The sequence below is a fragment of the Elephantulus edwardii genome, unplaced genomic scaffold (genome assembly GCF_000299155.1).
Source record: "Elephantulus edwardii isolate Elephantulus edwardi_28Jun2011 unplaced genomic scaffold, EleEdw1.0 scaffold00352, whole genome shotgun sequence".
Taxonomy (NCBI): domain Eukaryota; kingdom Metazoa; phylum Chordata; class Mammalia; order Macroscelidea; family Macroscelididae; genus Elephantulus; species Elephantulus edwardii.
In genome coordinates, this window is record NW_006400102.1 from 1,115,618 (window position 1) to 1,131,453 (window position 15,836).

At 47.1% G+C, this 15,836-nt stretch overlaps 1 protein-coding gene across 1 annotated transcript in view; it reads right to left on the reverse strand.

Moving 5' to 3' along the window:
• The window catches only part of WNK2 (WNK lysine deficient protein kinase 2), a 527,139-nt gene that overhangs the window by 308,293 nt on the left and 203,010 nt on the right, over window positions 1-15,836 (reverse strand). The window contains exons 7-14 of the mRNA XM_006901945.1: window positions 14,253-14,544; window positions 12,186-12,382; window positions 10,315-10,521; window positions 7,859-8,416; window positions 5,354-5,653; window positions 4,834-4,883; window positions 3,804-3,972; window positions 3,610-3,726 (exon numbers count right to left, since the gene is read on the reverse strand). Of these exons, the coding sequence (XP_006902007.1) occupies window positions 3,610-3,726; window positions 3,804-3,972; window positions 4,834-4,883; window positions 5,354-5,653; window positions 7,859-8,416; window positions 10,315-10,521; window positions 12,186-12,382; window positions 14,253-14,544 (1,890 nt within the window). The remainder of the gene's footprint in view (window positions 1-3,609; window positions 3,727-3,803; window positions 3,973-4,833; window positions 4,884-5,353; window positions 5,654-7,858; window positions 8,417-10,314; window positions 10,522-12,185; window positions 12,383-14,252; window positions 14,545-15,836) is intronic.

Genomic DNA, 15,836 nt, shown 5'->3' on the forward strand with positions numbered 1-15,836 from the left:
AGTGCAACAATGAATGAATGGAAATCCAAAGTTTCTGTAAATTTTCATTAAAATTAATAATAATTTTAAATTATTCGTGTGTGTGTGTGTGCGTGTGTATCATCAAATCAGATCTGACTGATAGAAGAGGAGATTGTCCCTCCTTCTCTAGCAGAGCATTGAAATTCATTTTTTTTTTTAGTTTTATTATTCTTTTGTGGATATACCGTCATACCGGATCTGACTGGTACAGGAGAATGCCCCCTCCTTCTCCAGCAGAGAATCTGTTGGATTTGAACCACATACCTCTGGGATTTCAGTGCAGCTTCTTGCCATTAGGCCACCAGAGCTCTCTTCTTCCTATCTTGATGCCACATTTTTCTTCACATAGTCCAGGTTGTTGAAGGATTTTCTCTGCATACAGATTGAATATGTATGGATAAAGAATATAATCTTGATATATTTTTCTTTATTTTAAACTCTTGTTCTGTTCAGGCAAAAGCTTCTTGGTCTAAGTATAGATTTCACATGAGCATAAGTAAATGTTCTGGGATTTCTAGTCTTTTCAATGTTAGTCATAATTTGTTATGATCCACACAGTCAAATGCCTTTGCATAGTCAATTAAAATAGACATCCTTCTGGCATTCTCAGCTTCTATTGAGATCCATCTGACATCAGCAATGTCCTGTTACCATACATAGTCTCTTCTACATCCAGCTTCCATTTTTGGCAGTTCTCTGTTTTTTTAAATGCTCTTCAGCAGTATTTTGCTTGCATTTAATATTAATGATATTTGATGATTTACACATTCTAGTGGATCATGTTTCTTAGTAATGAGAAACACTGATATCTTCCAGTCAGTTGGCCAGTGAGTTGTCTTCCAAATTTCTTTGCATAGATTAATGATGATATCTAGGGCTGCAACTGTTTGTCAAGAAATGTCCGTACTCCATCTATTCCAGGAGCCTTATTTTTGGCCAAGATCAAAAGCTCTTGCCAATTTATGAAGCCTAACTTATTTGTCACATGTGTCTCCTAGCTGTCATACTAAGCAGCCCAGTTTTGGATGCAACTGGAAAACAGTTCCATGAGTATGTTTCTTATTACTGATGTTTCCAATAGCCCAAGTACTTCCTTCTGTCATCCTCTGCTGTTGCGCCTACCCTATTTTGATTGCTGCATAAATTTTATATTATTTATTTTCTTGTTTTTAACATTTTTTTCTTATACACACACTAAAATACCTATGTCATAGTTTACTATGCATTATTATGATTCTTCCATTTTCTTGATTTTTTTCCCTTATGTGCTGTGGGATCTATTAACAATCTGCATTATGCAGATGACACAAACCTACTTGCTGAAACTGAGGAGGACCTCATGTACTTGCTGCAGAGGGTCAAGGACTGCAGCCTTCAGTATAGATTAAGGCTCAATGTCAAGAAGACAAAGATTCTCACCACTGGACCAATTGGCAGCATCAGGATGGATGGTGAAGAGACTTAGATTGTTAACCACTTCAGTCTGCTTGGCTCCATGGCCAGCACTCTTGGCACCAGTAGCCAGAAAATAAAAAAATGTGTTGCATTGGGAAAGTCTGCTGTTAGGGACCTCTCCAGGGTACTGGAGAGCAATGGTGTCACTCTGGAGAATAAAGTGCGTCTGATACAGGCTATGGTCTTTGCAATCACTTGTTATGCATCAGAAAGTTGGACAATGACTAAGGAGGATAGAAGGAGAATTAATGCCTTTGAGCTGTGGTGCTGGAGAAGAGTATTGAATGTACCATGGACTGCCAGAAAACCAAACAGATTCATACTGGAGAGGGTTAAATCAGGCTGCTCCTTGGGAGGCAAGGATTCTGAGGCTTCATCTGACATACTTTGGACATGCTGTAAGGAGGGAGAGGTCCTTGGAGATGGACACCATGCTTGGGAGGGTGGAGGGACGGCGCAGAAGGGGAAGACCCTCTATGAGGTGGATTGATTCAGTGACTGGGGTAATCAGGATGGGTGTGTCAGAGGCAGTGGGATTGTCACAGGATAGAGCAGGGTTTAGGGCTGTTGTACATTTTTGATCTTATCCTTAGGAATATGGTAGCTCTGCTGGAACATGGTCGCTGAGTCTCAAGCGACTCAAAGGCACATAGCAACAACAACAACATGTGCTGTGGGAGGGGTTTGTTTTAAACACAGTAATCTATCTTTAAAATACACAAGCTGAGTCAATGAACTGACAGTCCACAGGAGGCTCAGAGCAGGGACCTTGACTCTTCTCACATTGCTATCATCAGACAGATGTGCTTCACAGGGAACAACCTTAATGGTGCTTGGCTAATGGTGTGTGGTGCTACTAGACAAACACTGTCCAGTCCTGTTGACTGTCTTCCAATGTACAGTTCATCAGTGTGGGACCCAGTGTATATCAGTGGTTCAGCAGCGGCTTACCAAGGTCTGAGACTCATTACTAGCTTACCTCTCAAAAAATCAGTGCTGTTGAGTGGGAACAGACTCGTAGCTTACCTTTTTCAAAGTGTTCAGAGGCTGAAAAATCACATAGGAGGAGACTGTCCATCTTGTTCCTGCAGAGAACCACTGGTGAATTTGGACTGCCAGAGAGATACTGCCTTAGGGTTAGCAGCGCAACTCCCTATAAACTAGGCAACCTAGTAGCATTCCTACTTAGTAATGCCAAAATTCCTTAGTAGCATACTTACCCAGTAACTCAAAACACATTTTCAATGCTAAGTAACAATATGGGGCTAGTGGCTACAGTACTGGACATGCAGAATGGTCTACACAGCAGACTATAAGAGAACCAGTTAGAATACTCTTCTCAAACACCTCTCTGATATGAATGATGTTCTAGAAGGGCAGTGCTTGGTAAGGTGTTCACAAACGTTCTTTAGGAGAGCATTTGATAGGCAGGCACATGTATAAACCACTAGTATACCCTTTCCTGGTTATTTACACACAATCAATTCTTTGTGTGTTCATTTGGTTAAATGTTGCTGAATGTGTCTGATTATTCCTTCCCAGCACAGGGCCAGGATCCAGTTGGGATCCCACATGGAGCTCAGGGAGAATGGTGGACAAGGAGATGCTCAGAGAATGGCATCTGAGAGACCTGGGGGGTGGGGTGCGGGTAGAGAGATGGGACATAGACATAGGTGAAGAGTGAGAACACTTTTGGCTGGGGATGACACACATGACTCAAGACATGGTAAGAATGCCCCACTCAGGTCCACCAAAATTTTCTGACCTCAACATCTTCTCTTTATTTCAAGGGAGAGGCTTAGATCCTTTCAAGCTATTTACAGAACATCACTTATGAGTAATAAGAGTATTCATTATGTTGTTTTCTTACCCAGTGATGTTCCCGCAGAGCTACCATATTCCTAAGGATAAGATCAGTACCATGTGATAGAAATCCATAAGCCCTAGGGACCACATATATGGCTGGCCCATACCCATAGCACAGCAACTGGTCAGCTTGTAAGCTCATGATGTGGGCACCAGGCTGGCCTGCCTGATGTGTGTTCAGAGAAAATCAGGAGGTATTATGAACCAAGGCGAAGTAAAACCAGTCACTCTTATAGAAGGCCACAGGGACCACCAGATCAGACTCACCATATATGTAGCAATTTCATCCGGAGCATCCCCATCCAGATCAAACTTGAACGTCACCATCTTGTGGTTGTGTGTCTCTAGCTGGCATTCCACCATCTTGTCCCCTGTATTGCACACCTAGGGGAAAACCAGTTGATCAGTATCACATCAGCGCGCCACTCACTTGCTCACACAGCCATGCCTGTGCTACTCACATTCAGGATGGTCAATTTGGGCCGATTGGTTTTCTCCTGGCGGGAGCGCAGGCGGGTGGACTTCCGGTGGTGCTTCTTGGAGGATTTGCCTTCAAATTTCCCACCTCCAAAAGCACTTTCACAGCTGTCACTCATTTCCTTCCCAGAAGTGATGTCAGAACCCCCATAGCTGAGTGGAAACCAATAATATCAGTGCTATCCAACGAAATTACCTGTAAGGAGGTAATTTTGGCTTCTGGGAACTAGCCTAGAAGCTCCAGCTGCCTGAGTATGCTCATCTCCAAGGATCTCTGGGTGAGGGGGTCTTCATGAGGACCCCAGGCCTTTCCCTGCAAGGTTTGTACACAGGTGTCAACGTCTAGGTCCTCTGGAAGTACAGGACTGCTGGTCTTCCCATTACTATCTTTGTATTCATGGTCTTTCCAGCCTCACCAGGAAATGAGGGATTAGAAAATAAAGCCCTCTCTATTTTCACATCTATACAAGAGGACTAGCAATATATCAACTCTGGGTTTCTGTGAGGGCTTGGAGGAGGATATGGCAGTGGCTCGTCCCCATCATTTTCTCTAATAAACAAGCTGCTCCTTCCCCCTGAGCATACTCCATTGCTGGTAGACAGCAGGGGCCAGGCAGTGAAGGTGAGCACGAGGCCAAGGTCCTAGCTTTTCTAAGGTCAAGAGCCCTGCCTCTAACATTGAGACCTACCCTTCTGGACTTATCCCTGCCAGATGGGTAGAAGTTTCAGGGCCTGTCCAATAGTTTACTTCAAATATGCCTTAGCTTTGCAGACCAGTGCCAGGACTCACATGGGCCCAGAGCACAGAAGAGGCATTTAATAGAGGGGACTTTTCCAGACAGGACTGAAATAAGGGCTTCTATTTGTATTTGGTTTTTTTTTTTTAAATTCTAGTAGCACTGGGCAAATCAGAACAACAATCCACTCTTGAAGAGCCCCATGGCACTCAATTCACATGGGCTAGGATGGATCTTGCCCAGTGGGGAGACTCCCAGGGCCCAGGAAATACATTACCTCTCACAGCTTTGTAGGAGGCCTAGCTGTTTGTCTTGTCCAGCCTGTTCCTGCAGTGAGAGTGAAGAGAAAAGGTGGCATCGCTGTCCACACCATCCTTCCACAGTCACAGGGCTGAAGCACTCAACCAGCAGGAGGTATAAACCTGAACACTTGCAGCTAAGAAAATGTCTAAAACCTGGGGCTGCATCATACAGCTCCTTTTCAAAAACACAAACTCGCCTTTCTCATCCCTAATGAGAGCATTAGCATTCTGGTTCCACCTTGGCATTCCCGTATTTTATGTCATCTGAGGATAGATGTTTTTAACCCCATTTATAAAATGGCACTCTCCATTCTAATGTGAATTTAGAAAAGTGTGAGATCTCAGGAGAGAACAGACAGTAAAAGCAGCCTGTACATATCTCCCCTCCAGCATGTCCCCAACTCTGAACTACAAGTGATTCTCCATGTGCAGAGCCGTGGGGCTTGGGACAGACATGTGACAGGCAGCCATGCTCAAGGGGAGCAGAGTCCATACCTCTTGGCCTGGTTCCACTGTCAACTGGATGGTGGGGCAGGGTGCACTGGCCAGGGTTGTGGAGGACAGTGATGGTGTTACAGGAGGCAGGAGTGCAGCAGTCTGGGAGGGGAGGTTGTGTGTAGCAGTCACAACCTTGGAGGTCAGGGAACTTGATAGCTGTGGTAGGATCTCAGGGCCAGCAACTGCAGGAAGCAACTCCAGCAGTGGTGGCGAGAGGACAGCCTGAGGTGGCCCAGGCACTGAGGAGCCCAGCGCTGTAGCATCCACTGCATATGAGGCTGGAGTGCCCAGAAGAACCTATGGCACAAGGAGGTGCACACAGGTCAGGGGGTGGTCCCCTAGGCTGGCAGCCACCACTTTCACTGAGGAGTCTAGGGAGTCAAAGGCATATTTATGGGCATGCACAGGGTAAGAACACATCCCTTTCAAGTTAATCTCCCTAAAATAAATCCTTGTTATGCAGTGTATTTGGTACATGGATTCAGCATAAATAAAAAGGGCCACTACTACATTCTTTTTAGGGAGCTATGATGGCCTAGTGGGGAAGGAGTTGGAATACCAACACAAAGGCAGTCCACCAGCTGCTCCATAGTAAAAAGATGGGCAATCTCCTCTCATGCGATTTAAAGCCTCTGAAAACCCACTGGAATGTCTGCTATGAGTCCGATACAATGGCAATAACAACATAGTCCCTTTTGGAACTAACTTCCAATTCATTGTAAGCACATCCTAAAATTGGAGCTCATTTTTAATTTCTACCTAAGTCCATTTGAAAATTATGAGTGAACGAGGAAGGGGGCAGGACCTGTCACTGTTTCTCTTTTTCGAATGTAGGTCACCAAATGCAAGGGTAATGACAATATTCGTGCAGCTTGTACTTAACATAAAAACCAGATTTCTTGCCATGAGCCTGCTGGACCATGGCAGTGCTCTCTACTCTCTAGGTGTTAGTGCAAGACTGTGTGGGGAAGGGCCACCCTGTACTTTGTACTGTGTGATGTGATGACCACCAGGCGGTCACCATCACTGCATCTAGAAAGCTCATTTGGGAGCTCACATGACATTTCTCATAGCTTTCCTCCCCTCATTTTGTAGTTCTTTAAGAATGTATATGGATAAAAGATGAAGGAGGTAAAGGAGAAGCCTAAGATAAACAGTAGACCTGAAGTGATTCCCAATTTGGGACAGATGAGGGTGAAACTTAGAGCTGCACCTCAGTGGTCCCACATCCTTGGTAAGGGAGGAGTCGCTTTTATTGGGGCTCTGGGTTCTGAACCTGTGGGCAGTGCTGGGACAGGTGGCCTGTGTGGACTGGTAGCCCTCCACCTTGGACAGCAGATGCCTTTCCTGAATGGAGACTCAGTTTCGCATCCAGGGTAGGAGGCTTTCATTCATTAGTGCAGGTCTGCTGCTGGCCACCCCACCTACCCAGTGCCATTAGGGATAACCCTAGCTGAAGGCACTGGGGCTGAGAACTTGGGAAGAACCTCAGCTCAGGGACAGGCTTTGAAGCTCAGGCATCTCTTCTGAAGCCATTGGTTGTCCTCTGAAAACAGGCCTGAGCTTCAGCCCACTGAAGGCTGAGCTGAAACAGGCTGGGCTCATATCAGGCAGGCACACAGCTCAATGACTGGGTTTGAGCTCATTTTATAAGCCAATGCCACCCTATTATATACTATCCTTTCTTCCTATGAATAAGAATCCCTTCTGGAAATAAGAAAGCAAGAAACTACTAGGAAAATAGGAGCATGTATAGCATGGAGATACGGACACCATTCCACATTCTCCAAGTTAATCTGTATGGTAAAATAAAAAGAGCCAACAGCTTTACTATCCCTAGAGGCTGTGAGCAGTAGGGCCTGGTGTGAGCCCCGGTAGGGCTGCCTGACCTTGAGTTGAGCACAGTAACCTGCCCTCAAGGTGCAGCACAGTCCAGCTCCAGCATAGCCAGGCCTGCTTTTCATACAACAGGCCTTGGATCCACAGCTCCAGCCACCAGGTGCCAGCGAGCTCCTTTAGGATCAACAAACAGAATGGTGGGAATGCTGAGGTCATCACACCTCTTGCTTCTACCATACCTCTCACCAGCAGCCTCAGCCTTATTCTGCTTAGAGGGGAAACCCCATTTGCCCATTGACAGTAATTTCTGAAAAGGTGCTTTAGAGAAAAAGCCATCATTAGCATCACAGTTGCCAGAAATAGCTGATGCCAGAAGTGCCAAGGGTCTTCTCCAGCCTGTGGCCCTAACCCTTCTACTTCCCAGATGTCTTTAGCGACCCTTAATAAGGGTTCCTTGGGAGGCACCTCCTTGCCACCCCCCATAGTCTTGTTCCTCCTGACATGTGCTGAGAGGTTGGAGGAGCTCGAGCTGGCTTTAGCCTTCTCCCTCAGCACATCTTCCCAACAGGATCTCTCTTTGCTCCTCTCCATCTGTCCTCAGACGAAGGGAGAGCATTCTAGGAAGTGCCCCAGCCCGAGAGGACAGCCTTCAGGCTGAATTACCTGGGTCCCTGCCCCAGGAGCCAGAGTAGCCTGCTCGGAGAGGTGACTGAGTCCCGGCTGAGGGGGCTGAGGAAGCGTGGGGATCTGTGACTGTGGCGGCACTGGTGGTAGCTGCTGGGGAAGCACTTGTATGTTTTGAGCATGGTGGGGTGAAGGGGGTAGTTCATTCGGCACGATATGTGAGAAAGCTGGGAATACAGGCTGCGGAGGCAGCTGGGTCATGGCAGGATGGATGGACAGGGCAGCCATGCCTGGTGGTGCCATGGCCAACAGTGGGATGGTAGTGCTGGGGCCTGGAACATTTGGTACAATGGTCTGGCAGGGCACTGCCAGGGGAGTCAGGGGGGCATGGGGAATCTTGACCCCCTGTAAAGGCAAGGCTGGAGAAGTGGGGTTGAGAGGGAGGCTTGGCAGGATCACTGGAGAGAAATACTGAGGTGGTGGAGGTGGCCCAGGGGGCAGGCTGGCAGCTGTCAAGTCAGGGAGGGCCGGAGGGAGGCCATCAGCCCCTGTCATGGGGGTGACAGGGACGGGAGGAATGACGGGAAGCTGAGGCATCTGAAAAAGACACAAGAGCAGATCAATCACCAAGGCCCTAAGCTACCACAAAGCCAACACACCAAACCTGCCATGCCTGGGGCTTAGCCACTCCTGGTTAACTTTATAACGGCAACAAAAGATCACAATGGTGCATGAGGTGAGCCCAGGTGTTTGTTACCACAGTGCTGCTGGGTGGCTGCTAGATGAAATGGATATGATAGAGGAAATAGAGGAAAGTCAGAAGAGGCCTGCAGTGGGCACAGAATGCAGACGGGATGGTCTACTGTGGGAAATCTCACTTTACCCTACAAAAACGGCTTTACAGGGGTTGGTCAGTGTGTCTTTCTCACTGCTGGTGAGGCACATGGGGCAGCAGACACCAAGGCCACATCAGTGGCTACAGGCTCAAATGCCTGCTCATGAAAGGTCAGAACTGTAAGGGCCTCTAGACTGGTTCCACAAAGCTGCAAAAACTCTGGTTTCATGTCCTTCAACCTGTGTTATAAATATAAATTCAAACTGAAACCAAATTCTTTGGGTATCTGGTGAAGGCATTCATTGAGCACCTCTTTGCAGGATGGGTTGTTCTCTGTGTAGCATTTAGGCAGGTGGACAGCATAGAAAAGCGGCATCCATGCTAGCAGGCAGACCGACATCAGGCAGGCCAACCTCAACCAGACAAGATCCCATTGTGGCCTGAGGCCGTGCAGAACCTTCTGCCTGTCAATCTGTCTTCTCACTTCATACCCTGGAGGAATCCCACATTTGGCTGCAAGGGTTTCATACTTCAAGCATTTTACTAAGTTCTCTCTATTAAATAACAATTTCCTGGTGAAACACACAGAATTCACAATTACAAGGCAGCAAAATTTTTCTAGGGCAGCTTCTTTTAGCTTAAAAACCACCCCAAATACCACACTGACCAGCAACACTGTCACTTGGAGGTGTGTCTGAAATAGTTCACAGTGTGGTATGAACATGGCACAGGACTGGATAAGGCATCATTTTTATGAAAGAACCTTCTAAGTGGTATCATAAATCACACTAATATTCACTTGTCTAACAGAAAATGCCATGTGCAGAATAGGACACACTTGCTATACTACTATTGCTGAGCAAAATTGAAATTGAAGAACTCACCCACGCCAAGCATCATGGAAGCATAGGTTAGCGTTAACAGTCAGAAGGCGGGGGGTGTCCCTATAATCACAGGGCATCAGAAAGCAACACTACTGTCAGTGTTTGCCCATGGAGAAATGTTAGAGATTGCATTTGCAACCTGAACCTAATGGCCTGGTGACCAATCTTCCCTGTGGTCAGGGAGACTGGTCAGTTTGTGACCTGTTTTCCAGCAGGCATGGGGGCAACACAAGAAGGCCTTGGGTTTTTCCTACCAGTCAAGTGTGGTAGCAAAGCCCAACTTCTCAGGACCGCTTTGTACACTAAGCTCAGCACTTCTGCGCTAATCTTGACACTCAGTTAACACAACTCCACACCAGTATGCTCCTAACTGATGTCCTTAGTATGTTCTAAAGTTCTGCTAATAGGCATGTTGCTGATAAAGCACGGGGGAACTGGCCACTGGGTGTATGCTCTCCATCACTAGAGGGATCTCAACATAAGAACTTTGATGTCCCTGAGAAAACCTAGGTGAGTCCATAATCTGTCCAAGTGAATACAGAGGACACAGAGAAACAGCTCAGCAGAGGACCTATCCTCAGTGTTTCTAGGTGACAAGAGTGTAGGTGGAAAGCAGGGATATCTTTGAAGGAAGAAGGGAAGGTGGGCGCCACCTTGTACTAAGGGTCAGGAGGTCAGGCTGAGTGCCCTGCTTGCAGCCAAGGGCCAAACTTCCCATGCCTCCTTGCATGCCAGCCTGGGTGGGCTAAGAAGCTAGGGGTGAAACACAAAGGTACCTGAGGAGCTGGAACTTGAGCAGGTGGCGGCAAGGGCACCTGTGGCACCTGGAGCGGCTTCATTGGTGTGGAGGCCACAACTTGAGCAGCTGGAGGCAGGTAAGGAGGCAGGTGCTGGGTCAGGTGTGGGGGCACTGGCTGGAGGGGGCCCAAAGACTGGGAGGCCAGGATTGTCTTCAAGGGTGCTGGCTGGGCCAGTGACAGAGGCTGGTGAGAGAGAACAGTGTTTATTTAGACCAGAAGTTCTGCCAATAAAGAGGCTGTGCACAGCAAACAGTGAAAACACCACATATGTCCAGTACCAAGCAGACTCAATGCTGCCTGAGGCTGGGCATGGCTGACTACCCACAACCTTCTCCACAGTGACATCCTGTGGGGAGCAGCTGTCAGTCCTAGGTCAAGGCTCCAGGACAGGTGGGCAGGGGCAGATGAGAGGTGAAAGAGAAGGAAGAATGGAAGGAAAGGGATTTGTGGAATGGGAAGTGAAGGGGAGGAGTGTCCCCTCATACATATTTGTTTGCCCCCATCTGCTTCAGAAGGCCCTGTCATCTCTCTCCAAGGTTTCCAGCACAATTCAAGTTGCCCCATGGAGAGACTTCTGGAGGGAATGGCCAGAAAACAGTGCCCTCTACCTCAAGGAGTGGTGACAACAGCCTAAGGTGAGAGATACAGCAGGCACATGTTAGTAGTAGGGTAGGGGTTCCAACCTTCCACACTGGATTCATAGGCAGCCTGGGGTAGGATGTGCCAGGCCCCAGCTGAGGCAGCTGGCCAGCATGATGTCTCCTTCCAATGTCTGGCCCCTCCTGATAACTTGTCTAAAGTGTGGGACAAAGCCTGACCATCCCTGCCTCTAAGGAACACCCTGGATGCACTTCTTTGAAGACTCATTTGTTGTTTGGCAGCCCATACTCAATATTCTTTACCAATACCACAATTCAAAGGCACCAATTCTTCTGTCTTCCTTCTTCATTGTCCAGCTTTCACATGCAATTGAAAAACCATAACTTTCAGCAAGCACATCTTTACCTTTAAAGTGACAACCTTGCTTTATAGCTTTTTGGAGAGCAAGTAGCCTGACCTCACCTTGATGACTACATCAGGGTGCACAGGAGGTGGGCAGCAAATGGCTGGCAGTGCCACAGTGCATGACACACATGGCATGCAGAGGGCTGTGGAAGGGATGGAGTCCCCTGGGCAGTTAAACTATCCCAAGGATTTTCTCTAACAACTTGCAGCTCCAGAGTAACCACTCTGGATCTCAGGACTGTTAACTAAAAAGTCCGCTTTGTTTTTTCAGAGTTAAAAAAATAAATAAAAAATAAGGGAGCTCTGGTGGCCTTGTGGCAAGAAGCTGCACTGCAATCTCAGAGGTGCGTGGTTCGAATCCAGCAGATGCTCTGCTGGAGAAGGAGGAACAATCTCCTGTACCAGTCAGATCTGATTTGATGGTACACACAAAAATAATGACAATTTAAAAAAATTTATAAATAAATAAATAGAAACTGAAAGGCTGAATGCCACCTTCCACAACCAGGCTTTCCATTCTCAGCAACTACATTTTCCTCCTAAGCACCTGCAAAGTCTTCAACCTGGGGTCATGGTTGACACTATCCTGCCCAGCAGCTATTGAGATCGCAGTCCTAGGTGGGACCACCAGCTACTTAGTTATGTGTGTGTTCATGCTGACATCACTTTGTCTTACGCAGCACTAGGAACACAGGGACTTACAACCACTTCCGTTTGCTGCTCTGTAGTGACCAGCAAAGACTGTCTTCCCCTCCAGCTGCTGGTTCTGCTTCTTTCCCTGTGGCGACTGCCACCCTCAGGCACAGGATGCGCCCATCCCCTGGCAGCATGGACAGGAGAGCAGGTGGACTCACCGCAGGGGGCTGCTGGTAAGTGCCCAGCGTAGAGAGACTGCTGGGCAGGCCGGGCCCCTCGCTCACTGGGGGGCTGTAGACACAAGGCAGGGCGTCTGGGAGCGAGCTATACACGGTGCTCTGCTGGCTGCTCTGGGAGTCTGAGTACACAGTGGAGCCCTGGCCACTGTCAAAGGTGCTGTCCGCTGGGGATGACAAAAGTACATGCTCAGTGAGGACCTGTCACAGATGACAAGCCAACTGTACTTCTTCCTGACAGTCAACACACTGCCCATACCAGGAATTCTGGTATTTTCCTTCCATAAAATGAAGACAGAACTATACTTCTAGATGATAAAAATAACATACGCATATGAACTAGCACAGAGAAGGTGAGGAGAGTGCAAATACAGCTCCCAACAGAGCTGGCAGTTCCCTTTCTCCCTCATCTGAGCCCTCATGCCATTTCAGCCCAAGGTGGAGTGATGTTGCTAGTGTGAGCCATCTCAGAAAGACTAAGCCAGCTTTGAAGGGAGGCCTGGCTCTGAAGGCACCCTGGAGACGCTGAAGGAATAACTACACATTTTATTTATAGGCTTGGGGGGAGGGTCTCAGGACCCACATCACAGTCACTATATTGGCAGAGACTAGGTTGGAGTTCAAATTCTTCCTGTGGGACTTCTCTGGCCTGGATGGAGCATGAGTAAAGGAGGTTTCTGCCCCATTAGAGGCTGTGTGATTAAACATGTTCATCCCAAATTTGGAGACTTCGGGGGTTGTCCTCAGGCATATATTACATAATCCAGTAGAGTTGACAGGGCTCAGCTGTGCAGGAAATTTTGGTGGTTGGCATCAAGCACTAAACTTTCAGAGATAGCATCTCTTGGCCCAAAGCCTCAACAGCCAGTCATGTGGCCACAAAGGCCTTGGCTAGAATGAACAGGATCCTTCTCCATGATGTGGCTAAAGAAATGCACCATCCTAACTGTCTATACCCTAGAAGGTGGAAAAATAAATGATTATAGTTGCTATTTCGATTCACTCTTTCCAGATTCCAAAAGATACAAAAACATTAAGATTTGGTAAGAATTCAAAGCTACTTCCAAAAGAGGATAGTTTAGGCATCAATATTTTATTTGTTTACAGTTTTTTAAAAAAAAAAAGTAATTCTAGTTAGATTTTTATTAAAATTATTTCACCCAAGTTAAACGAGAAGAAATGAGTACAGCTAGCCCATGGTGAAACGGTCAGTCCTGCATCTCCACCCTGTGAAGCAGGGACAGTCAGTGTGCCCTGACAGTAAACTTCCAATTCTAGAGGGTCAAGGTAAAGACTGCCCTCATCAGGACCCTGAAGATGTGGGTCTATGGGCCTGGGGCCTCTCATGTAGTTTATAACCACCAAAACTGCACTGGAGGATCACCCATGAGTATGTTACAACTTGATAATAAGTGTTTCTTGAGAAGCTAGATATCCATAAGACCTACATTCCACTGGTCAACCTGTAACAGAAGAAGACGACAGTACACTGTGGGGGTGAACCCTTGGTCTGAGAAAGTAGGACTTCACATCCTTGCCTGGTGCTGTCCCTACCAGCTACACCATCTTCAAGTGCTCCAGATACTGTCAAAAGAGTGAGTGTTGTGGGTCATATGAGCACCACCTCCATCCTCTACCCCCAAGCTTATAAGGAAGATGTACAGGCACGTCACAAAATGTTACAAAGCCTCAGCCTATCACCCTCTGCTGGGGCGGATCATGCTCATCACAGAGAGTCTTAGTAGAGCACAGCAAGAGAACTCAGCTTCTCTTCATCAAATAACTGCTTGTCTCTGGGCTCCTGTGACATATTGTTGATATTGTTGTGGTACTGTGGAATCAGAACTGACTTATAGCTGCCCCTTCAGCAGGCTTTCAGACGCTGTAAATTGCACAAAAGGAGACTGCCCACCTTTGCCCTATATAGCGGCTAGTGGATTTGAACCTTGTGCCTTTATTTTAGAAGCCCAGCACCTTACCCCTGACATTAGTCCCCACATCCAGCTAGCTCATCTGCCTACAGGAAGGAAAACTCACAGGTGAGGGATGTGGCGCTTGCTGGGAGCTTAAGTGGGAAGAGGTGCTGGTCAGCCTCGGGGTCCTCAGATTCCATGGGCGCAGGATGCCCATGTTGCGTGTGGTATGTCACCTGGACCTGCAGTGGGACCTTGGGGCCCCTGGTCTTGTCAGGGCCTTCAGAGGCTGGCACCTCCGAGGGCTGCAGAGCAGGCCAGATCCTCTCCCGCCGCCACTGGATCAGTGCCACCCGATCTCGGATTGATTTTGCCACGATCTTCACATCACTCTCATGGAAGAATCCAGATTCAATCTGCCAAGGTCAACACGCTAGTTAGAACCCCAGAAAACAAAGCACCCACCCTTGTACCACATATCCCACAGGGCCCTGCCCTGCTCTTAGCATGACAACCTTTGCACAAGGGTTTATGCACCAAAGTTCTTCTCAAAGAGGCTTATGTCACGTGTGTCCATACAAATATAAAACAACAAATAATTAAACACATGGTAAGTCTGATGAAAATTGGGATGTACACATAGCCTGCAGGTGCCTTCCCCACACAATACTTATTCAATAAAAACGGAAAGAGGACCTTCACACTGTAGAAGATGGTAGACATCACATTAACCAGGTCATCGGAAATACCCTTAGCAGAGGGACAAAGTGCCACCAGGCAGAATGCAGTGAGGATCAGCTCTAACCCAGGGAATTCTTTCCATAGACACACACCTGTGTGTAATCAAGAAGAAACCACAAGAAGGTCAACCAGAACCAGAGAGATAGCGCAGGAGACTATGCTCTTCGGACATCAAGTTATAAAGATCGGAACCTGAAGACACATGGCAACAGATACAGGACTGGGATGATGGCTGACGAGATCTGGCCTGGGCCTCAGGACAGAGCAGTGAAGGTCAATGCTAACTTCTACTGATGACAGTTGGCAACGAAGGAGGTAGATGTCCTTGTATGTAGACACCAGATATTAAAGGACATATTTGGTCAGCAATTTATTTCTAAAAGGCGCCAAGAGAGAAAACCCTAAAGAGCTCTCCATGGTGTACTTGTGACATTCTTGTATGTTCTGATTATATTTTAAGAAAATAAGTCTATGGTGATGAAGGAGGAAGTTCAAGTTGTTCTGAAGGAATTGGCAAAAAACAAGGCTCCAGGAGTTGACAGCATACCAATTGATTTATTTCAACAAACAGATGCTGCCCTGGATGTGCTCACTAAGTTCTGCCAAGAAATCTGGAGGACAGCCAGCTGGCCAACTGACTGGAAAAGACCGATATTTGTTGCCATTCCAAAGAAAGGTGACCCCACAGAGTTTGGAAATTATTGAACAATATCATTAATATCACATGCAAGCAAGATTGAAATCTGAAAATTATCCAAAAACGTTTGGAGCAATATGGCAGCAGAGAACTGCCAGATGTGGAGGCTGCATTTAGAAGAGGTCGTGGTACTAGGGATATTATAGCTACTGTTAGATGGATCTTGGAAAAAAGCAGAGAATACCAGAAGAATGTCTATCTGTGCTTCATTGACTATGCAAAGGCTTTTGACTGTGTGGATCACAACAAGCTATGGCTAACTCTGAGAAG